This window comes from Nycticebus coucang, chromosome 16 (assembly GCF_027406575.1).
Source record: "Nycticebus coucang isolate mNycCou1 chromosome 16, mNycCou1.pri, whole genome shotgun sequence".
NCBI classification, from domain to species: Eukaryota; Metazoa; Chordata; class Mammalia; order Primates; family Lorisidae; genus Nycticebus; species Nycticebus coucang.
Genome location: NC_069795.1, coordinates 6332340 through 6357088, shown reverse-complemented (window position 1 = coordinate 6357088; position 24749 = coordinate 6332340). Strand labels below are relative to the sequence as shown.

The 24749-nt window shown below is 41.9% G+C and overlaps 1 protein-coding gene across 2 annotated transcripts in view; it reads left to right on the top strand.

The window, feature by feature from the left end:
* The window catches only part of SH3BGR (SH3 domain binding glutamate rich protein), a 63778-nt gene that overhangs the window by 16772 nt on the left and 22257 nt on the right, over positions 1-24749 (top strand). For both annotated transcript variants that reach the window (XM_053564722.1, XM_053564721.1), the window contains exon 3: positions 9334-9414. In XM_053564722.1, coding sequence (XP_053420697.1) covers positions 9334-9414 — 81 coding nt within the window. The remainder of the gene's footprint in view (positions 1-9333; positions 9415-24749) is intronic.

Here is a 24749-nt window from a genome sequence, read left to right as displayed (position 1 = left end):
GGGAGTGTTGTCAAACATCTTAATGTGGAAAGCACACATTTAGGGGAACATATGGTTCAATCTAACGCTCTGGTAAATTTAACCTGGGGCTTCTCAGAGCGTAAAGAGTCCTTCTCCATTCTACACTCCGACCCTGCTCACACACCTTTCCCCATCAGGAAAGTTGACCTCAGAATTGGGGTCTGTTTGAAGGCCAAGTGAGTTAGTAGCTTCACCCAGGAAAGAATTCAAGAGTGAGCCAACAGAGTAAAGCAAGGCAAGTTTATTAAAGTGAGAAAGGCAAAAAAGGGAGGCTGCCTCATAGATGGAGCAGCAGCTACCTCAGAGTAACAGAGAGTAGCACTTGGTGAGTTTCTGGGGTCTTATTTGTATGTTCTATTTATTTGATGTCAAATGGAGGAAGGATTATTTATAGGCTTTCTGGGAAAGGAGACCCCAGATTGGAGGGTTCCTCCTCTTTTTGGACTATATAAAGTAACTTGTAGTTGCTGTGGTGTTTGTAAACTGTCCTAGCACTGTCTGGCAGGAGTTTCTTTTAGTTGCTAACGTATTTTAATTAGCTTAAAATGAGCAATAAGGATAACCTGCCCTTCTTTTTCAGGGCCATCTGGTTTCTAGTTGGTTTTGGCTGGTTTCTCTGCCTTCTCCTTTTTTTTTTTTGTTTGCAGTTTTTGGCTGGAGCTGGGTTTGAACCCCCCACCTCGGTATTTGGGGCCGGCGCCCTACTCCTTTGAGATGTAGGCACCGCCCACCTTGTCCTGTTTTATCAGAGATATTGGTTTGGGTCTTATGACTCTATCACATAGGGCTTGCTATTTCTCTAACTCATTTCCCCTCCACACACATTTCTAAGAATTGTGGCTCTTTTGGGGTAAGGAAATGGATAATAGGATTTTTTTTGGGGGGGGAGGGGATGCTCATGGTGGTAGTAAGGAATTTTGGGTTTATTTTTTATAAAATAGTTTCTCTTACTAATTGAATAACTAATACATGCACCCACTAACAAATTAAAGTGATTCAAAATGGTCTGCAGTGAAAATTATTCCCCATTTCTAATCCCTGTTACTCCACCTGCCTTCCCTCCAGCCAGGCCGGTTCTGGGATATCACAGCGGGGCTCCCTGTGCGGAGGGCCCTGTACCTGCTGCTTCCATTGCTGTCTTGAAATTCTGAACAATATTTGAACAAAGGACCCCGTGTTTCATATTTACTAGTCTTGGTAAATTATGTAGCTGGTCATACTCTGAGGCAACCAGCGTTGGCAGACTCTTCTTTGGCTTTCCAGAAATCTTTTGTTTACTTCCCAACCACATCTCAGAGATCAGCGGCACGTGCCCTTATCTTGATGTCTGCACCTGTTCCACCACACGTATGTGGCGCAATTATTTGGTTTAGTCTTAGTAGAATATTCAGGTTGTTTTCAACCTCTCACCATTAAAAACAAAGCTGCAGAATTCGTGGTTATACACAGAGATCTTTGTATCCAGTACGAGAGTGTGTGTTTGCAGGATAAATTCCTAGAAGATGTGTGGAGTTAACCTGCATATGCGTCCTGCATTCTGATTGATCTTGGAAATGGCCTTCAGCTGCAGTCTCCCAATTTACATTCCCACCAACCCATTTGGGAGCAGCTGGTTCCCTGTGGCTTTGACAACCCTGCACAGCACACTTTTGGATCTTTGCCAATCTGTTGGTTGACACATGAATTTTCATTGCTGTAACTTGGATTTCTTTATTTATGGATGAGGTCGAACATCACTTTGAACTATGTTTATATGCTGTCTGTGTTTTTTCTATTACCTGCCTATACATAATTCTGTCATTTTTCTCTTGAATAAACATAGGTGATGTTGGGTGGCGCCTGTGGCTCAAAGGAGTAGGGTGTGGGCTCCATAGGCCGGTGGTGGCAGGTTCAAACCCAGCCCCGGCCAAAAACTGCAAAAAAAATCAAAAACAAACAAAAAAATAGGTGATGTTTATTAGTTTGTAAGAGTCTTTTCCTCTGAAAGAAGAAAGCTCTTTGTCTAGTATAGATCGTGCAAATATTATTCCCACATTTCTTACTTGTGTTAAAAAGAATTTTTGGTTGGTCCTGGTGGCTCAACACTGTGGGAGGCCAAGGTGGGCTAGTTTGAGGCCAAAAGTTTGAGACCAACCTGGGCAGCATAGGCTGCCATATCTACAAAAAATTAAAAAAAAATTAGCCAGGTATTGTGGTGTGTGCTGGTAGGGGCTAAGGAGGGAGGATTGCTTGAGCCCAGGAGTTGGAGGTTATAGTAAGCTATGATTGGGCCATCGCACTCCAGCCTGGGCATCAGAGGGAGGCCCTGTTTTAAAAAAATATTGACAGGGATTCTTTTTTCAATACAGAACTTTTTTGTGTAGGCAAATTTATTAATCTTTTCTGTTTTTATTTCCTGTACTCTGAATCTTGTTTAGAAAAGCTTTCTGTACTCTGAAATTACCCAAAGAATCATTTCATGACATTTTCAATATCTTTCTTTTGTTTATTTTAATCAGCCTTTTAAGTTTAGGGTAGTTACAGTAGAACCAATATTAAAGTATGTCCCATCTAGGTTAGCTCCTAAGATGAAAGTGCTACAGTTATTTTCTGCTATAAAAATGAAACCTTAAAGGCATCTGTTATCCCATTTTGCTGTGATCCAGCAATTTTTTTCATTTTAATTGTAGAGGAGAAAGACAAAGTTTGTCAAATAATGACTTCTACTTTTAGGATATATTTTCCTCTTCTAAATATGGATCTAATGAAATGAGTATACAGATTATTTTGTGTCTCATTTTTTAAAAAATCTTTTCAGTTCTGCCTTCAGAGAGGCATTGGTAGTTAATGCTACGAGCACTTCTCTGCATTCTATAGATGCTCTTAACAAAAGTACATTCATGAAGCAGAGCACTTTGTTTCCAGAAAGTAGGTAAAAAGGATTATTTGTGTTGTAGGCTCAGATCTTAAAAGAACGCTCAAAAGTTCTGAAGGATAGGTCAGGTTTAAAAATGGCATAAATCTGGGTAGTCAGTGTCCCTCTCCGCATGATTAAAATGTATATACCTAACATTATGTTATCTCGCTGGTTTCGGAGGGTTCTTGAGTAGTAAGCTACACGCCCTACGTGATGATGGCTGCTGCTGGATGGGGACCTCCCAGATGAGCAGCACATTTCTCTGCACAGGGTGGTGAGTGAAAGGGCAGCACTAGTCTGGCAGAGATCTCACAGACCACCAAGGCTTGTACAAAAGGTCTTTATTGGCGAGGGATACTGCAGAGCAGCCCCAAGGAGGAGCGAAAAGAGAGAGAGAGAGACCAAAAGAGAAGCACACCTTTATATAGGTTCCGTTAGGGGAAGTCTCAGAATGGTGACGGGACGGTAGAATAGCCCATAAGGAGTTACTGCTCTGGCGGGAAAAGCCGTTAGGGGCAGGCCGTAAGTTTGAAATTTTCAGCGGGTAATTGGGACTGGGAGATAAGGAGATGTCTAGTAGGCAACTCCCTGTGCTTGGAAAGGAGCTGTAACTTCAAGAGCGACAGCTAGTCTTGGTCTGTTGAAAGCAGGAAGGGGCTTTCTGGGGAAGGGGCTTTTCTGGGGCAATAACCTAACAGTGAGAGCGCTGGAGGTTGGGAGGACCTCCCCTGCCAGTCTGAGCTCCCGCTGCTCTTGGCAGCACAGATGAGGACATTGACTCCAGCAGGCAACTGTTAGATAAAGAAAGGAGACACCAGACAGGAGGCCGGCACAGCCAAGGCCAGGCTGCCCGCCTGGCAAAGGAACACGAACTGGAGGTAGCAGACAATCTGTCGATGACAAGCAGGAGTCTGCATTTCAGCCCAAGTAAAATGATGAGATCCTGCCTGGGACCAACACAGCCTGGCCTGAACACAACTAAAGGAAACCTTGACCCTTCAACAGAGAGGTGCCCACTCGGCAGAGAAACAAGTACCTCTGTGTATTCAGGGCTGAAAGAAAGTGACACAGGGTCTCCCCATTCAAGGCTGGACAGGGGACCCCAGTTTTCGTAGGCTTAGGCAAGTTCATGAAGGAACACCCTGACCTTTTGCCCAGAGCTAGGGGGACTGCATTCACTCCTTTGTTGCTAACACTCATTAACAAAGAAATTGTGTTTCTATTTGCCATGCCCTGGCCAGGTGTAAATTCTCACGACCTAATACTCCTAGATAAAAAGCCCACCTAGCAGCTCCTCAGTTCCTTCTTTCCCCCTACCAGAGCTCTGGTGCCTTTTTCTTCTTCTGTATTCCTTTCTAATTTCTAAATAAAATCCTGTCTTGCCCCTGATCTCTGGTCCGTGAATCTGGTCTGGTTCATTCCTTGAATCCCTGAGACCAAGGACCTACTGAAGATTGAAATTCCGGTAACAGAAGGACAGGATAGAAACCCATTCTGGGGGTGGGAGAGGCAGAGGGCTTCTCAACACACTGTTACTGAGCAAACTATTAATTTAATGTAATTAATTTTTTTTTTTTTTAGACAGAGTCTCACTTTGTTGTCTTGGGTAGAGTGCCGTGGCGTCACAGCTCACAGCAACCTCAAACTCTTGGGTTCAAGCGATTCTTGTGCCTCAGCCTCCTGAGTAACTGGGACTATAGGCACCCACCACAGCGCCCAGCTACCTTTTTAGAGATGGGATCTTGCTCTTGCTTGGGCTGGTCTCGAACCTGTGAGCTCAGGGCAATCCACCCACCCGGCCTCCCATAGTGCTAGGATTACAGCCGTGAGCCACCATGCCCAGCCCTATTTTAATGTGCTTAAAAATTTATTTTGAAGTGTGTCATATGATAAAAAATACGTAGTTTAAAGAGGAGTGATACAGTGAACAGAAGTGTAACAAGTACAGTGTCATATTACCAGGAATTTAGAAGCCAACTACGCCCTTGCCCCAGCCGTATCCCCTCTGTCTGCACCTGGCCCAGTCTTTGCAGGGAATTTTGTGTTTACCATTCCCTTCCTTTTCTCTTACCTCCCATGTATATATACCTACACAGTATCTTGTTTTGCCTATTTTTGAATTTGTTATAAATGGATTCACATTCTATGTATTCTTATTTGACTTATTTTACCCATATTTTACAGATATATCCATGTTAATTTATAGTCATAGTTTTCAATGCTCTAGAAAGGCTAGTTGTGTGGTTTTTGGCTGTTCTGAACTTTGCTGCTAAGCAAGTGATCTCATCAGGTCTGTGATGTGTGAGTTTCTCTTGATTTTCTCAGTAGGAATGGAATTGCTTGGCTATAGCTATGGGCATGTTGAGCTTTGATAATGCAAAGTGTTTGCTTGAATGTTGTTCCAGTTTGCACTCTTGCCAGGAGCGGGTGAGAGTTTTCCAGGTTTTCACCTCTGCATCATTCAACTCTGATATGTGGTGAACCAAGTTGCACTTCCCTGGTTACTAATGTTGGTAACTCATTGTGGCTTTAAGTTGCACTTCCCTGGTTACTAATGAGAGTAAGTTGCTGTTCATGTCTTATCTGTCTTCTTCATGTATATTTTGCACATTTTCTGTTGATTTTTAGCCTCTTCTTTGTGATATGCAAGGTTCATCCTGTAGTGTGGAAGATACTAGTCTTTTGTTGATCATGTATATTGCAGATATCTTCTTCCAGTTCATGATTTTTTTTTTATGCTTCTCTAACTGAAATAAAAAAAAAAGTACTCTCCTATTTGGTCTTCTAAAATTTATTTATTTATTCTTTTTGAGACAGAGTCTCACTATGTTGTCCTCTGTAGAGTGCTGTGGCGTCACAGCTCACACCAACCTCCAACTCTTAAGCTTAAGCAATTCTCTTGCCTCAGCCTCCCAAGTAGCTGGGATTACAGGTGCCCACCACAACGCCCGGCTATTTGTTGTTGTTGTTGTTGTTGTTGCTGTTGTCATTGTTGTTTAGGTGACCCAGGGCAGGTTTGAACCCGCAACCCTCCAAATACATGGCCAGCACTGTAACTACTGTGCCACGGGTACCAAGCCCTAAAATTTTTTTTTTAAAGTCAACTTTATTATTATTATTATTTTGCAGTTTTTGCCCAGGGCTGGGTTTGAACTCGCCACCTCCAGCATATGGGGTCAGCGCCCTACTCCTTTGAGCCACAGGCGCCACCCTCAAAGCCCTAAAACTTTTATAGTTTTGTTTTCCCACCATTTACTTCTTTAATGCACTTAAAATTATTATTTTTTTGGTGAATGATATGAGGTAAAGACATAATTGCAGTTTAAATGTGGATAACCAATTGTCTCATCCACATTCATTAAATAGTCCACCTTTTCTCCATCTCTGTGCTGCGATAATTGTCAGAATCAAAACGGATTCGCTTGTATTAAAAAAAGCTTCTGCCAAGTAGAGCCAAGAAGGCCACAAGGAAAGGATTCTCCTGCTTGAATACCTGATAAGATTATCACAAAATACTCTGCAAAGACCAAATAAAGGCCATCACAAACTTACCCCCCCAAAACACATGCAAGAGCATCTGCTGGCCCTGCCTGCTCAGTCTTGGACTGGCATCACTCTGGTCATTGGTCCTTGTAGCCAAGGATAATTAGCTCAAAAAAGTATGTCATCGTCATTTTTCCTTTGAAAACCTTTGTTTTTTTAATTAATGATGGCACGCGTATTCCCCATAGCAATGCTCTATTCTCAGATAAATATCATTGTCGTTTAGAGAGCCTCTGGCTGTTACTCCGGTGGACACCACGGGACCAGCTCTGCCGCGATCATGTGTGTGTCACATGTGGGTTTGTTTTCGGACGTTGTGTCTGTCTATTTGTGTTGTGATGTCACACTGTCTGATCACAACTTGTAATGAGACTTGCCAGCTTCTGCTTCTTCTTGGTAATTCTTAGCTTTTTGACTTTTCATTTTTAGATTTAATTATCTTTCTTGGTTTTTCAAAAATTTCCGTTGAAATTTGAGGACAGGTATTGACTCTATAGATTAGTTTGGGGAAAATTAGCATCTTTAAGATTCATGTTTATGGTGATGACGATGTCCAATCCAAGGGTGTATCTGGAGCATCATTTATTTAAGCCTGTAATATTCACATTTTCTTCATATGTGTTTTGTCATTTTTTTCTGGAAGTACTTCCTTTTTTTTTTTTGCAGTTTTTGGTGGGGGCTGGGTTTGAACCTGCCACCTCCAGCATATGGGGCCGGCGCCCTACTCCTTTGAGCCACAGGTGCTGCCCAGCATTTCCATTTTTCATGCTGTCTCCTCCTACATTTTCTCCTTAGTTTTTGCTGACTTAAAATAACATCTCATATTAATATTTGTTTCGGGCAACCTTATAAACTCTTGTTAATTGTAATATTTGTAGATTATTTTGGGAGGGCTATGAATGTAAACATGCATTATTTGAGGACAGTTTTGTTTCTTCCTTTACAACATCTCTCTGTCTCTTTGTCTTTCTGGTGAGGGCTTTTAGAACAGTGCTGAACAGAAATGATAATAGGTGTCCTTGTTTTGTCTTTACCTTTAAATAGGTTTTCAGTATTTTCTCATTATGTGTGATATTTGTCAAAGTTTTGTGTAGCTTTCTTTTATAAAGTTTGTTTCATAGTTTAAAAATTCATTAAAAATTATTAATAAACGTTCAATTTTATTGGAAGTTTTTTCTATACATGCCAAGGTAAACAAATACTTTTGATTCTTTAATCTGTGAAAGTAGGAAATTTTATTTATTTATTTTTTTTGAGACAGTGCCTCACTGTGCCCTGGGTAAAGTGCTGCGGTGTTATAGTTCACAGCAACTCAAACTCTTAGGCTTAAGTGGTCCCCAGCAGCTGAGATTACAGGTGCTGGTGACCACATCTGGCTGTTTTTTTTTCTCTTTTCAGCAGAGTCAGGGCCTTGCTTTTTCTCAGGCTGGCTGGCTAGTTTTTATATTTTTATTAGAGATAGGGTCTCGCTCTTGCTCAGGATGGTTTTGAACTCCTGAACTCAAGAAATCCACCTGCCTTGGTTTCCTAGCGTGCTAGGATTACAGGTGTGAGCCATAGTGCCTGGCCAGGAAGTTTTATTTATAGATTTTTCTTGTTTTAAATCACCATTTTGTTTCTGGGAGAAACCCAATGTGGTTTTAGTGTATTGACATTTTATCTATGACTGTATTTGGTTTGCTAATATTTTGTTTAGGATTCTTAATGTATGTGGGTCAAAGAGACTGAATATGATTCAAACAATATGATTCTCTAATTGTTTTCTTTTTTTTTGAGACAGAGTCTCGCCATGTTCATCATGTTGCTCTCGGTAGAGTGCCATGGCATCACAGCTCACAGCAACCTCAAACTCTTGCCTCAGCCTCCCCAGTAGCTGGGACTACAGGTGCCTGCCACAATGCCCAGCTATTTTTTGGTTATAGTTGTCATTGTTGTTTGGCAGGCCCGGGCTGGGTTCAAACCCGTCAGCTCCAGTGTGTATGGCTGGCACCCTAGCCGCCGAGCCTACTCTCTAATGTTGGATTCCAGAGTGCGCTGACAGGCCTTGTTACGTCAGTTGTAGGAATACTCCTTCTTTTTCTGTTCTTTGTGTGTCATTTATCAATTCATTGCCTGTCCGCTACAATCCCATCTGTCATTACTGCCCTGTGATCATGGAGCTGGATCCTGAAGCGTCTTTCCTTTGCAGTGAACGCCGTGCCAGGTTTTATCAGCTGGAGGAAGGGACTTTCCTTCTTGATTCCCCTGTGGATGTGTTTTTGTTTCTTCTTCCTGTCATGTGATGGCAGCAGTAGTGTGCATGTACCTATGTGTGTGTGTGCGTATGTGGGGTTACCCTGGGATGCTTCTGGCCCTTCTAGCGCTGCCCTAGTAACAGGAGGGGCATCCCGTGTAGTCTCAGTCTGCGCTGACTGGGGTCCAAGCCCAGTGGGCCAGGTTATAAGTAACCAGCTAAAGCTGGGAAAAGCCATTTACCATGTACACCGGGGTCTCATCAGCCGTCCCTGCAGCCAGCAGTCTGCGGGTGTTCCTTTGGACGCTCACTGTGCTGTGTAGCCTGGTGCAAGTGCAGGCACACAAATGTCAGTTGCACGGTCAGACTTCTCAACGTTTGAGGTCTATCATCTTTGACAAAACAAACAGTTATGACCTTTTGTGTTAGCTGTTAATGATTCATAAGTAAGAAGATCAACTTGAGGCAGTGCCTGTGGCTCAAAGGAGTAGGGTGCTGGTCCCATATGCCGGAGGTGTGGAAGTGGCGGGTTCAAACCCAGTCCCCGCCAAAAACTGCAAAAAAAAAGATGATCAACTTGGTAAATATATTGGCTCACAAGTGTGCAGTGGGCTTAAACTTTATTTTTCTTTGCTTTAAGGATTTTGACTCTTTCTTCTCTGCAAAAGAAGAGAATATTATCTATTCGTTCCTAGGTTTGGCTCCCCCTCCCGGTTCAAAGGTAAGCTCAAACGCTTCATGAGGTTTAGTATAGCTTATATTAAAAGAAGGTTAAAATTAGCATCTAAGACTATTTATTTATTTATTTACTTATTTATTGAGACAGAGTCTCAAGCTGTTGCCCTGGGTAGCTCACAGTAACCTCCGACTCAGGCTCAAGTGATCCTCTTGCCTCAGTTTTCCTATCTTTTTTTTTTTTTTTTTTTAGTAGATACGGAGTCTCACTTTTGCTCAGGCTGGTCTTGAACTCCTGAGCTCAAGCAATCCACCCACCTTGGCCTCCCAGAGTGCTAGGATTACAGGCGTGAGCCACTGTGCCCGGCCTATTCAAGACACTTTAATAAAGGACCTTTAAATTAACATGGTTTTAATACATTCCCTATTCTGATGAAGTCTTACACATAGTGATAATGCAGAGTTTTTTCTTTAAAAAATTCCAAAATTATGCATTTCATATTTTTTGCTGTTTTCACTTTGTTATAGTCAATTTCACAATAACTAAGAAATACCATAACATTCAATAATCTTTAGTCCTTTAATTAAATATGTAAAAAATATAAGCCCCCAGGTTGTGTTTATGAAATTATTTTGTTATGAACTGACTTCTCATATAGCTTTATGTTGGTTAGTTGAGAAATGATATATGCCCTTAGAGTAATCATTGCTTTTTAAAATGAACTAGACTTTATCTGATGCAGAGGGGACAAGAGCTACACTCGAGAACATGATAGATTTTATTTTACTCCAGCACTGTCCCATCTTGGGCTGCATATAATCAAATAGAGAATTATGCTAATGCTGTGAATTTGAACTTGTGTCCACATCTGTTTAATTCACAAGAATTAAAGACTTGTGATGGATTGAAAGGGGTGGGGGGACAGCACCTGTGGCTCAAGGAGTAGGGTGCTGGCTCCATATACCGGAGGTGGTGGGTTCAAACCCAGCCCCTGCCAAAAAAAAAAAAAGAAAGGGGTTGGGATGGAATCAGTGATTACTTCTAGCCACTGTGTGTAGAAATTTGCACTGATGGAGGGTCATGTGAAGACGAGGATGTGAAGTTTGAAGAGGCATCTAAGTAAGGAAGTGAGGCAGGCAGGGTGGCACCCATGGCTCAGGGAGTAGGGTGCTGGTCCCATCTACCAAGGGTGGCAGGTTCAAACCTGACCCTGGTCAAAACTGCAAAAAAAATTAAAAAGTAAAAAATGAAATTAAAAAAATGATTTAATAATAAAAAAAGAAAGTGAGGCAGGCAATTGCATGTCATCCGTGTCTCAGCGCTGTCTGGTTGGAGGTGCACAGGTGGAAGGCCCAGGCACAGGAGAGGCGTAGAGTCCTGGGACGCGGCTGACGCTAAGGAGGCTGGGGCAGAGAGCTTCAAGTTTAAAGTTGGAGGATGATGAGGAAGCCCACTGAGATGGCAAAGGCAGGGGGTGGGAGAGGCGGGCGGAGGCCAGGAGCGCCTGACAGGGAGGAGCCCAGGAGAAGCTCGGCCCATCACAGAAGAAGGTCAGGTCAGCAGTGTCAAACGCTGCTGCAGTTGAGTCAGTGGAGGGCAAAAGAAGCGTGATCACTGGCCTTGACAATAAGGAGGTCACTGGTGCTTGTAGTTTCTGAGTAGCTGGAGCTAGAGGACACAAGGTCTAGGCAGAGTGGTCTAAGGGGGACTGCTGTGACAGGGCGGGATGGATACATACACAGTTGTTTGGGGAGGGATCTTTCTGTGAAGGGAAAGGGAAAATTGCGGCATCATTGTTTATAAAAAGTGCCCTGCTCCCCGGGAGGCTGAGGCAGGAGAATCAGGAAAGCCCAGGAGCTGGAGGTTGCAGTGAGTCCTGTGACATCATGGCACTCTACCGAGGGTGGTAGAGTGAAACACTCTCTCTACAAAAAAAATAAATAAAATTAAAAAAAAGTGCTCTGCTTCCTCTCTCCCATTGGAAATTTTGGCAGAGTTGCTTCAGACCCTATTTTCTGCCAGTTGCCCAGCTTCTTCTCCCCTCCCTACCTTCTGGAGAGTTTTCTCTCTCTGCCTGTGATCATCTCTCACATTCCCACACTTCTCAGTCCTCTCCTTCCAGACCAATGGGTGGGGGGAGGGAGGGTCTAGTTTTTACAGAGGCCCATTTTGGAGTTTTCTACACAAAAGGGAAAAGAAAAGAAAAAAGAAAAAACAAAAGGGACTGTCCCTGGTCAATAATAATGTGACCAAGCTTTGAAATGAGAGCTTTTCTTTTTTTTTTTAAATTTATTTATTTTTATTGTTAAATTGAAATGAGAGCTTTTCTTGAACCTTTCCTAGGCCAAATTCTTAGAGCTGCTCTCTTCACTAAGAGTCCTAACAGATTAGAAGGAGAGAGGGGTGTAGGAGAACATATTCGCTCCCTGTTCACAGCAAATCACACGAGTCATGTTTTCATATTTCTTTCCTTTGCCATACTTTTTGTTTTTTCATCCATTTTCTTATAACATTAGAATTTTTGAAATGTGTCTGTAGTCTTCATAATGATCATTTAAATCTTTCGTCTAATACTCTATCACACTGATGTGTCCTAATTGACTTGGTCATCCCTATATTTTTAATTTTTACTTATTACTGTATCATAAACATGTTTATGCTGTGCTAGTTTCTTTTTTTTATTTTTTTCTCTTATTACTTTAGTTTTATTATTATTATTTTTTTTTATTAAACCACAGCTGTGTACATTAGTATGATCGTGGAGCACCATACACTTGGTTCATAGATCGTTTGACACATTTTCATCACATTAGTTAACATAGCTTTTGTAGCATTTTCTTAGTTATTTTGCTAAGACCTTTACATTCCACATTTACTAGGATTCACATATACCCTTGTAAGATGCACCGCAGGTGTAATCCCATTAATCCCCCTTCTTCCCCCTCCCTCCCCCTCCCTCCCCTCCCTTTCCCCTTTCTTCCTATTCTTAGGTTATAACTGGGATATAGCTTTCATGTGAGGGTCCTACATTAGTTTCATAATAAGGGTGAGTACACTGGGTACTTTTTATTCCATTCTTGAGACACTTTACTAAGAAGAATATGTTCCAGCTCCATCCATGTCTTTTTTTTTTAGCCCAGAAATTATATTTTAATTGATTTTAGGATTTTAGGATTATTTTTTTGGTTAACACAATTTAGGTAATATACAATTAACTATGTTAAAGTATACAGTTCCGTGGTATTTAGTGCATTTACAATATTGTGCAACCATTATTCTGTCTAGTTTCAAAACTTTTTCTTGTATTTTTATTTATTTATTTATTTTGTTTTTTTGTGTGTTTCTTTTTTCTTTTTTTCTTTTTTTTTTATTAAATCATAGCTGTGTACATTAGTATTATCACGGGGCACCATACACTTGGTTCATAGACCGTTTCTGTGTTAGTTTCTTAATGGACGTCTAAATAGTTTGTATGATATTCTGTCAAGGTGACATGACATAATTTCTCTATACTGTGCTTTGAACCTTTGGTTACCCACCCTTTTTTATTATAAATAATTGTACTGATTGTCATCAAGAAGTGATATTCTTTATTTTGGAATATTTCCTTAGTATAGATTCCCAGTAGCTCTTTCAGTGAGAAAAATATGCACAAATGTTTTTGTGGATTTGAAATGTGTCACCAAATTGCTTTCTGAAAGGATTATAATGTTTATCCTGCCACACTGCAGTGGGCCAGCTTCACTGTACTTTCCAGAGATGAGAAAGTTTAATCTCCTCAGTCTCAGGACCATTAGATTCTATTTTAGAAAGCTATTTCTGATTTTACTGTGCTATGAAGAGGGAATTTGGTTTGATGAATTTTGGTCTTAAGTGCATGTTTGTAACCCAATGTGGGTATTTTTTCTTTTTTGTTTGATATTTTATTTGATTGTTTTTTATTGGCAAATAAAAACAGTGTATATTTATCATGTGCAACGTGATGTTTTGAAATACATATACATTGTTGATTGGCTAAATTAAGGTAATTACATTTCCTGACATATGTATCATTTTTGTGGTAAGAATACTTAAAATCTATTCTTCATAATTTTCAAAATACAAGACCTCGTTTTTTGCTATTGTCACCATGTTGTGCGATAGAGCTCTTGAACTTATTTCTCCTATCTAACAATTTATGTTTCCATTTCTCTATGAAATGATTGTTTTTTGGGTATTATATTATGTGTATGATATTGGAAAGGTCAAATAGTCCTACAGAGATTATTATGAAAATACCCAGCCCTGCTCAAACACGGCATGTCAGGAAATGCCTTGTTTTCCTTGCTTTTGTTGACAGTTGGGTTAGGTGCAGGGTTTCCGGCTGGCCGATTGTGCCTCAGAGCTGGGAGCAAAGTGCTGCTCCAGCGTCTTTTCTCCCTGTGCTTGCTCTTGAGAAACCCAATGCCAGCCTGTCTCTTTTATATCTGCCTATTTTTGTTTTTCCAGTCCTTTTTTGGTTGTTTGGAAGTTGTATGCTGAGGCGCCTGGTACAGGTCTTTTCTTGAGTGTGCCAGCCATTTGCTAGGACCTTCCCCCCCCCCCCCGCAGTTTTTGGCCGGGGCCGGGTTTGACCTCACCACCTCTGGTGTATGAGGCCGGCACCCTACTCCTTTGAGCCACAGGTGCCACCCATTGCTATGACCTTTTATTTATTTATTTATTTATATTTATTTTTATTAAACCATAGCTGTGTACATTAGTATGATCGTGGGGCACCATACACTTGGTTCATAGATCGTTTGACACATTTTCATCACACTAGTTAACATAGCTTTTGTAGCATTTTCTTAGTTATTTTGCTAAGACCTTTACATTCCACATTTACTAGGATTCACATATACCCTTGTAAGATGCACCGCAGGTGTAATCCCATTAATCCCCCTCCTTCCCCCTCCCTCCCCCTCCCTCCCCTCCCTTTCCCCCTTCTCCCTATTCTTAGGTTATAACTGGGTTATAGCTTTCATGTGAAGGTCCTACATTAGTTTCATAATAAGGGTGAGTACACTGGGTACTTTTTCTTCCATTCTTGAGACACTTTACTAAGAAGAATATGTTCTAGCTCCATCCATGTAAACATGAAAGAGGTAAAGTCTCCATCTTTCTTTAAGGCTGCATAATATTCCATGGTGTACATATACCACAATTTATTGATCCATTCGTGGATTGAAGAGAAACTTCTCTGAAGAAGACAGGCGCATGGCCTTCAGACATATGAAAAAATGCTCATCATCTTTAATCATCAGAGAAATGCAAATCAAAACTACTTTGAGATATCATCTAACTCCAGTGAGACTAGCCTATATCACAAAATCCCAAGACCAGAGAGATGCTATGACCTTTTAATCTGAAAAGTCATGTTCCTCAGTTCCAGAAAATGAAATACTGGAGGACTATTTCTCTGGGAATTCATTTCCTTTTCATTTCCATTTTCTGTTTCTGAAATTCTTCCTATTTAAATGGTGCACCTCCTGGACTATGAATTCTCAATATTATCTTTATTCCCTCATTTTTACATATTTTTGTCTTTTTCTACTTTCTGGCATCTTCCCTTAACTTTCTACTTTATCTTCCTTCTGTTATTTTTCCATTTTTCCTTTTATATTTGTATTTCCAAAGCTTGTTTTTTGTTATCTTTAGATTTTTTTTAATTAAATAGCTTCCATGCTTTTTTTTTTTTTTTTTTGTTAGAGACAGAGTCTACACTTTATGGCCCTTGGTAGAGTGCCGTGGCCTCACACAGCTCACAGCAACCTCCAACTCCTGGGCTTAAGCGATTCTCTTGCCTCAGCCTCCGGAGTAGCTGGGACTACAGGCGCCCGCCACAACGCCCGGCTATTTTTTGGTTGCAGTTTGGCCGGGGCCAGGTTTGAACCCGCCACCCTCGGTATATGGGGCCGGCACCTTACTAACTGAGCCACAGGCGCCGCCCCATTCTTTTTATTTTTTGAGACAGAGTCTCATTCTGTTGCCTAGGCTAGAGTGCCGTGACCTCAGCCTAGCTCACAACAACCTCAAATTCTTGGGTTCAAGTGATTCTCCTGCCTTGCCCTCCCAAGAAGCTGGAACTACAGGTGCCCACCACAAGGCCCAGCTAGTTTTTCTATTTGTAGTAGAGATGAGGTATTGCTTTTGCTCAGACTGATCTTAAACTCCTGAGCTCAAGGTATCCTCCCACGTCAGCCTCCCAGAATCCTGGGATTATAGACTTGAGTCACAGCCTGGCCAATAGCTTCCATTCTTGTTACCTAATTTCATTATTTTTCTTAACTCTGAGTTTATTAGGTATTATTATTATTTTTTATATATATCTTCTTTAACTCATTGCATTCTCTGTTTTCCTTAAGGATCCTTTTTCTCTGTTTGCTCTCCTTTTCATTTTTATGTAGGATGTTTTCCAGAGATGTCTGATGACTCTTGCCTGTTATATTTAAGAGAGAATGCTAACAAGTTGATTGGAAGCCCTGTGTCCATGGGTGTGTCTTTCTGTGTGGTGGGCTTCACTGTTGGAAAATATAAAGATTAGGGATTCTGAACTGTGGGCTTTTTCTGTTAGTGTGGGTGAGTTTCCTTAGAGATGAATCCTTGGTCCGTGTGTTAGGGTGGTGGTGATGATGATGATGATAGTGATGATACTGGTGGTGGTAGTGGTGATGATGATGATGATGGTAGTAATGGTGGTGATGATGATGGTAGTAATGGTGGTGATGATACTGATGGTGGTGGTGGTGATGATACTGGTGATACTGATGATGGTAGTGATGGTGGTGATGATACCGATGGTGATGGTGGTGATGGTAGTGATGATGATGATGGTAGTAATGGTGGTGATGATACACTGATGTTGGTGATGATGGTAGTAAAGGTGGTGATGATGATGATGGTGATGATGTTGATGGTGGTGGTGATGATGATGGTGGTGGTGATGGTGGTGATGATGATGGTGGTGATGATGATGGCGATGGTGTGATGATACTGATAATACTAATGGTGAAGGTGGTGGTGATACTGATGATATTGATGGTGATGGTGGTGATGATGATGGTGGTGATGATGATGGCGATGGTGGTGATGGTGGTGGTGATGATGGTGGTGATGATGATGGCGATGGTGGTGATGATACTGATGATACTGATGGTGATGGTGGTGATGATACTGATGGTGATGGTGGTGATGATACTGATGATACTCATGTGATGGTGGTGGTGATGATGATGGCGATGGTGGTGATGATACTGATGATACTGATGGTGAAGGTGGTGGTGATACTGATGATATTGATGGTGATGGTGGTGATGATGATGGCTATGGTGGTGATGGTGATGGTGGTGGTGATACTGATGATACTGATGGTGATGGTGGTGATAATACTGATGGTGATGGTGGTGATGATGATGGTGATGGTGGTGATGATACTGATGGTGATGGTGGTGATGATGATGGCGATGGTGGTGATGATACTGATGGTGATGGTGGTGATGATACTGATGGTGATGGTGGTGATGATACTGATGATACTCATGTGATGGTGGTGGTGATGATGATGGCGATGGTGGTGATGATACTGATGATACTGATGGTGATGGTGGTGATGATACTGATGGTGATGGTGGTGATGATACTGATGATACTCATGTGATGGTGGTGGTGATGATGGTGGTGATGATGATGGCGATGGTGGTGATGATACTGATGATACTGATGGTGATGGTGGTGATGATACTGATGGTGATGGTGGCGATGATGATGGTGATGGTGGTGATGATACTGATGATACTGATGGTGATGGTGGTGATGATACTGATGGTGATGGTGGTGATGATGATGGTGATGGTGGTGATGATACTGATGGTGATGGTGGTGATGATACTGATGATACTCATGTGATGGTGGTGGTGATGGTGGTGATGATGATGGCGATGGTGGTGATGATACTGATGATACTGTTGGTGATGGTGGTGATGATACTGATGGTGATGGTGGTGATGATACTGATGATACTGTTGGTGATGGTGGTGATGATACTGATGGTGATGGTGGTGATGATACTGATGGTGATGATACTGATGATACTCATGTGATGGTGGTGGTGATGATGGTGGTGATGATGATGGCGATGGTGGCGATGATACTGATGGTGATGGTGGTGATGATACTGATGGTGATGGTGGTGATGATACTGATGATACTCATGTGATGGTGGTGGTGATGGTGGTGATGATGATGGTGATGGTGGTGATGATACTGATGATACTGATGGTGATGGTGGTGGTGGTGATGATCCTGGTTATGGTGGTGATGGTAAGCAGGAAGTAAACCTGTCTTCTAATGTTCTCGGAACAAGTGGGAAAGGAGATGGGCCCGTCTTCCTGTCATGAGGTGAACGTCTCACAGGGATCTCTCGTTCTCAGCGTGGCACCCCACTTTAGCTGGCCTCGTGCCAAGTCTCAATTTCTGTTGAGACCGAAACTGCTTATTTAGGAGGAGACAGTTATTTGCTGTCCAGGAATGAGGGGGGAAATCTGCTTCTTCTTTCCCTACTTCCCTCTTTGTAAGCAATTAGGTTTCAGGCTTTTTCTGGTTTAGTCAATCATTATTTACCTATTCCCTTTCCTGCCTTTGAAATACCGTGGAAGTTGTTTTTATGCAGAAGCCTTCTTGCCTGTTCTGTCTTTATCAGTTTATTCTTTTTTTTGGACATCTTTAGTGGGGTATGGGTAAGAAGCTAAAGCAAATATGTGTTCAGCTTCCCATGATTAACTAGAAACTCCTGTAGTCTTCAGTAACCTCAGTCTCTTGAAAGGAAGCATTGTCCCCTATTCTCTATTCAGCGCTTTCCACAAATCAGATAATTCTACTAGCTTATTTTTTAGTTATGAAGCTTAAGATTAGATTAGCCAATTTTCCTTAATTTTTTAAGCCCCCCAGCTTAATTGGAATATAATATTCACACCATACAATTCATGCATTTAGGGTGTTCAATTCAATGGTATTTATTGTATTCATAGAGTTGTACAACCATCACCACTATCTGGTTCCAAAATATTTTAATCACCCCCGAAAGAAACCGAGTGCCCCTTAGCTGTCACCCTTTAGTCCAGCCCTGGAGAATTCCAAAGTGCTTTCTTTCTATATAGATTTTCTGGGCAGCGCCTGTGGCTCAAAGGAGTAGGGCACTTGCCCCATATGCTGGAGGTGGCGGGTTCAAACCCAGCCCCAGCCAAAAACTGCAAAAAAAAAAAAAAAAAAAAAATAGATTTGCTTCCTCTAGCATTTAGTGTCATATTATATAAAAGCAATTATGTACTATGTGGCCCTTTGAGATTAGCTTCTTTCACTTAATATTGCCAAGGGTCACCCGTGTGTACCATGTGCTGGCACTTCTTTCTTTGTCAGGACAGAATAATATCCATTGCCAGGATGGCTCTATCATATTTTATTTGTCTATTAATCGATGCATATTTGGATTGTTTCCATTTTGAGCTATGATGAATAATGCTACTAATGACCATTTGTACATCTTTTAATTATAGTTTCATATTACTATTGCTGCTGTGCATCAAAATCTCTCAGATAATTAAAAAACCTCAGATGCTTGAGTTTTTACTCCAGGAAGAGGCCCAGGGATCTGCATTTATAAAAAGTTCTTTAGTTGTGGGCAGCGCCTGTGGCTCAGTCGGTGGGGCGCCGGCCCCATATGCCGAGGGTGGCGGGTTTGAACCCGGCCCCGGCCAAACTGCAACCAAAAAATAGCCGGGCATTGTGGTGGGCGCCTGTAGTCCCAGCTGCTCGGGAGGCCGAGGCAAGAGAATCACCTAAGCCCAGGAGTTGGAGGTTGCTGTGAGCTGTGTGAGGCCACGGCACTCTACCGAGGGCCATAAAGTGAGACTCTGTCTCTACAAAAAAAAAAAAAAAAAAAGTTCTTTAGTTGCTTCTGATGCTCACTTCTATTTATTTATTTTTTAAATTTTTTTTTGTTATTATTTCAGGTTAATTTGAGGGTACAAAGAATTAGATTACAATGTTTGCATTTTTTAGGTAGAGTCCCTCTTATAATTGTCTCCTGCCCCCCAAGAGGTGTGTCATACCCGCTAACATTGTGCCATGAAGTGAGGTGCTCACATCTATTCAACAACTTCTGTATTGGAGACTCGTCTAACTAATATTGATGGATATGTGCCCGCAGAGTGAATGTGAGATCAGATTTGCTGTCCTTAAAGAACTTAAACATTTCAGAGAAATGTTTGGTCACTTGGTTTCCTTTCCCATTCTTGTTTCTCGCCTTCTCTGGAGACTGCCAACACCATGAATTTGTTCTCTTTCTCCACAGGCAAGGCATTTTTTTTTCTTTTTTGTAGAGACAGAGCCTCACTTTATTGCCCATGGTAGAGTGCTGTGGCATCACAGCTCACAGCAACCTCCAACTCCTGGGCTTAGGTGATTCTCTTACCGCAGCCTCCCAAGTAGCTGGGACTACAGGCGCCCGACACAACGCCCGGCTATTTTTTATGTTGCAGTTTGGTGGGGGCTGGGTTTGAACCTGCCACCCTTAGTATATGGGGCCAGCACCCTACTCACTGAGCCATAGGCACCTCCCCCTTTTTTTTTGAGACAGAGTTTCACCTTGTTGCCCAGGCTGGAGTATGTGATGTCAGCCTAGTTCACAGCAACCTCAAACTCCTGGGCTCAAGCGATCCTTCTGCATTAGCCTCCCGAGGAGCTGGGACTGCAGGCACCTGTGGCAATGCCGGCTATTTTTTTGTTGCAGTTTGGCTGGGGCTTAGTTCGAACCTGCCACCCTCAGTATATGAGGCCGGCACCCTACCCACTGAGCCACATGCGCCACTCCTGTTTGTGTGTTTTTATTGCCAAATTGTTACCATATTTTATGGACTGTTCTGTAACTCACTCTTTTTTTTTTTTTTTTTAAGATATCATAGAATTTTTGTTTGTTGAAACAGTCTCACTCTGTGGCCCTAGGTAGCGTGTCAGCATTGTAGCTCACAGCAACCTCAAACTCTTGGGCTTACACAATCCCCTTGCCTGCCTGACTAGCTGGGACTACAGGCACTCACCACTACACCGGGGTAGTTTTTCTATTTTAAGTAGAGATTGAGTCTCACTCTTGCTCAGGCTTGAACTCCTGAGCTCAGGCAATCCACCTGCCTTGGCCTCCCAGAGTGCCAGGCTTACCAGTGTGAGCCACTACGCCTGGCCATCACAGAAATTTTATAAACTTTTCAAACAACAGCAGCAGCAGCACCAGCAGCAAACTCTTAGAGGGCTTGTAGCTTAATGGATTCTGGGGGGCTCTAAATGGAATTCCAGTCATTGGAAAGACATGACTCATAAAATAGCATTTAATAAATGTCAAAGAAAATGTACGGATAAAGGAATAAGGAGTCCAGACAAGGTTAAATGGATTGCTCCAGGTCACAGGCTGATGGATTGGAGACCTAGAATTTGAATTCACTGTTTTCTGTTAATCGCAGTATCTTCTTCATTTTTGTGTTTAGGGGCAATACATTTATAGAAAACCTCTCTATGCTTAGGTATACCACAGATTAAAAAGACTCATCTGCCACCTATGGAGGTAACTATCATACCAAATTTTATTCTGAAATTGGTAAGAGATGATCCAAACATTATTTTCTGTCTTTTAAATAAGAATCTATAATTTATCCCTGGTTGTTGAAACTGTTTTTCACATACCAAATATCAAAGAAAGGATAGAATTTTAAAAATTTCCCTTTCGTAAATGTTTTGGCACAGTAACTGAGATAACGCCGGAAAGGCTATGTTAACCACTGTGATAAAAATGTGTCAAATGGTTTATGAAGTGAGTGTATGATGCCCCATAATCATATCATTGTATACAGTTATGATTTAATAAAAAAAAATGGCAAAAAAAAAAAAATTTCCCTTTCACAAACTCCAGGGTACATGTAATAATAATAATTATTATTATTTTTTTTTGAGACAGAGTCTCACTATGTCACCCTGGGTAGAATGCTGTGGCATCACAGCTCATAGCAACCTTAAACTCTTGGGCTTAAGCAATTCTCTTGCCTCAGCCTCCCAAGTAGCTGGAACTACAGGTGCCCACCACAATGCCTGCTATTTTTTGGTTGCAGTTGTCATTGTTGTCTAGCAGGCCCAGGCTGGGCTCGAACCTGCCAGCCTCAGTGTGTATGGCTAGCATCCTACTCACTGAGCTACCGGTGCCAAGCCCATGTAATAATTATTAAATAATTGTGTAGATAACCAATAGATAACAAAATTACTGGTGAAAGGCATTGGGTAAATTTGGTTTTCCTGGAACTAGATAAATTTCCTATGATAAAGTATACCTTCCCTCTCAATATTGTTTGCTAATTTCAAAAGGGAATCTTCTTGCTGACACATCTAACCTGTATCGAATGCAGTCTTTAGTTCTAGGTTTTAGTTTATAAAAGAGAAAGAGAAACAAGTTAAATAATATGACAAAGAAAAAGATCAGACAAAAGAAAAATCAGGAACATTCTACCCGATAATTAACCAGACTCTTTTTTTTTTTTTGTGACACAGAGCCTCAAGCTGTCGCCCTGGATAGAGTGCTGTGGCATCACAGCTCACAGCAACCTCCAACCCCTGGGCTTAAGCAATTCTCTTGCCTCATCCTCCCAAGTAACTGGGACTACAGGCGCCCACCACAATGCCCGGCTATTTTTTGGTTGTAGTGGTCATTGTTGTTTGCCAGGCCCAGGCTGGATTTGAACCTGCCAGCTCTGGTGTATATGGCTGGCGCCTTAGCCACTTGAGCTATAGGCACTGAGTCAATTAACCAGACTCTTAAAACATTCAGTGTCACAAAAAATAAATAAGAAGAAATGAAATTGGTCTAGATTAAAATAGGCTGAAGAGATCTAAGAATCAAGTGCAGTGAGTAAGTGCCAAGGCCTCGTAGCACACAGCAACCTCAAACTCTTGGGCTTGTGCAATCCCCTTGCCTCAAGTCCTAAAAAAACTAATGGTAGATTATTTGTTGCAAGTAATTCAAGAAATTTGGAAAGGAAGTCTTTATTAGATGAAATTAGGGAATTATTGCTCATTTTCATAGGTGTGATTAAAAATAGTGGCATTATGTAAGAGAAGGCCTTTGTTGGATTGTTTTAGAGTGAAGTTTCATGAGCCATATGAAAAATGTTAGTGTTGAATCTATGTGGTTCATCCTTTTAACTTTTCTATATGTTTACAGTTTTCACAATAAAGAGCTGGAAAAATGATGATACGCCATGATGTATGGCCTATGCTCTTCATAATTAATTAAGAGCCCTTAAAATATCTTAGTTGAAGCTTGAGGAAAATTGCTCTAAATGGAGACAGGCACAACCCTGACTTACTTCAGGGCAGAAGACACACAGAGGGCACCTGGCCCTCTCCAGGGGTACCTGTGTCTACAGCTGATTTAAGTTTTAAAAGAAAATAAATAAAAAGGATTTAGAGGACTCTGTGGAAAAGATAGAATAGATGAACCTATATTCCACTGCATGAAGTCTCTGGGACCAAGCTCCTATTTTCAATAACAAAAATAAAATAAACCTATGGAAGTGGAGATAGATGCTGCCATTTTCATCTCCTGGAGACAAAGACCTGCCATTCCACCTGTGGGGGCATCCCACTTCCAGATGCCTTCCTGGCATTTTTCTGAGTAGGTGCTGTGTACCGGCCGAACCCTCCTGGGTCACCGAGCACACCTCTCCTCACGGAGCTCTCGGAGTCCTGGCGTTTCTCCCCGGCTATAGTCTCTCCTTCAGCATGAAGTGAAGAGGAGTCCAGTGGAAGAGGACGTCCAGTCACACAGCCAGGAAACCTCATGTGCTTGACCTGCTGCTCCTGGATTGGGAGGCAAGATCTTCAAAGTTTTCTCAGCTATAAAGTGCAGAGAGAGAGAGATGACCATCTACTTCTTAGGACTAATTTATTTAACAATTTATTCTTTCAAGACAATTTATATGAACACATACTGGTCAGATACTGAGCCAGTTGACCGAAGGAATTTTTTTTTTTGTAGAGACAGAATCTTACTTTATGGCCCTCGGTAGAGTGCTGTGGCATCACACAGCTCACAGCAACCTCCAACTCCTGGGCTTAAGCGATTCTCTTGCCTCAGCCTCCCGAGCAGCTGGGACTACAGGCGCCCGCCACAACGCCCAGCTATTTTTTTGGTTGCAGTTCAGCCGGGGCCGGGCTTGAACCTGCCACCCTCGGTACATGGGGCCGGTGCCTTACCAACTGAGCCACAGGCGCCGCCCTGACTGAAGGAATTTTATGGTCTAACGCAGTGTTTTTCAACCTTGTTTATCTCACAGCACACTTGCACCTCTAGTTAAATTTCTGTGGCACACTTAAATTGTGCTGATCAGAGAGAGAGAGAGAGAGAGAATATACTTACTATGCTTTAAACTTCTTTCAAAAATAATCTAATTAACACTCTTTAAACATTTTCGTGGCACCCCTGGGATCCTCTCTCACGGCACCCCAGTGTGCTGTGCACACAGGTTGAAAGGCCCTGGTCTGGAGGGATAGAGAGACATTAGCACCCTACAGTGGATGTAATCACTGTGTGTGTGAATACGAAGATGGACCACAAATCTCAGGCCTTACATCAGGTCTCCTGAGACTTGATTTTGCACCTGGCAGGAGGTAAGCAAGTGAGAAGAGACAGTAACGACCCCGTGGGAAAGGGAAAGAGCTCATGAAGGCAGTGAGGTTTATGAGAGGATGATCCCTTCAGGGAAGTCACCTCAGGCCTGGATGCAGAGGTTTCAGTAGAACCAGCGTAAAGACAAGAGGTGAGGTCAGGAGAGTTAGCAGGCATGATATCGCAAAGTACCTTCTGTATCAGGACGTCTGTTCTGGGCAGTGTGAATTGGTGGGAAAGGGTCTGTGCAGAGTGATTCAAGTTTTACAAAACCTCTAACTCAGCTCGTAATGTCTGCTGGAGGTCAGAGGCAGGACCCAGAACTGTGTCTTTCATATCTGTGTCCTCCGTGCCCAGTACGGTTTGAAGCTCATAGTAGATTCTCAACTCTGAAATTGAAGGCAATAATTAATGGAGGTATCAAAGTCAGTGAAACGCTCTGGAGATGTTAAATGCCATTCTTCAAATGGGGTGTAAGTGAGATAGGTTTGTTTAAAGTAGCTATCTTAAAAAATACAATATAATGTTTGGAGATCTATCCATACTAATACATGTAAATTTATTTCAGCATCTGCTGTTTCATCTTATGCCATTTTTCTTTCAATATCTAATCTCAGGTTTTAGATTCTACCCTGATTTGTCTGTAAGTATCATCGTA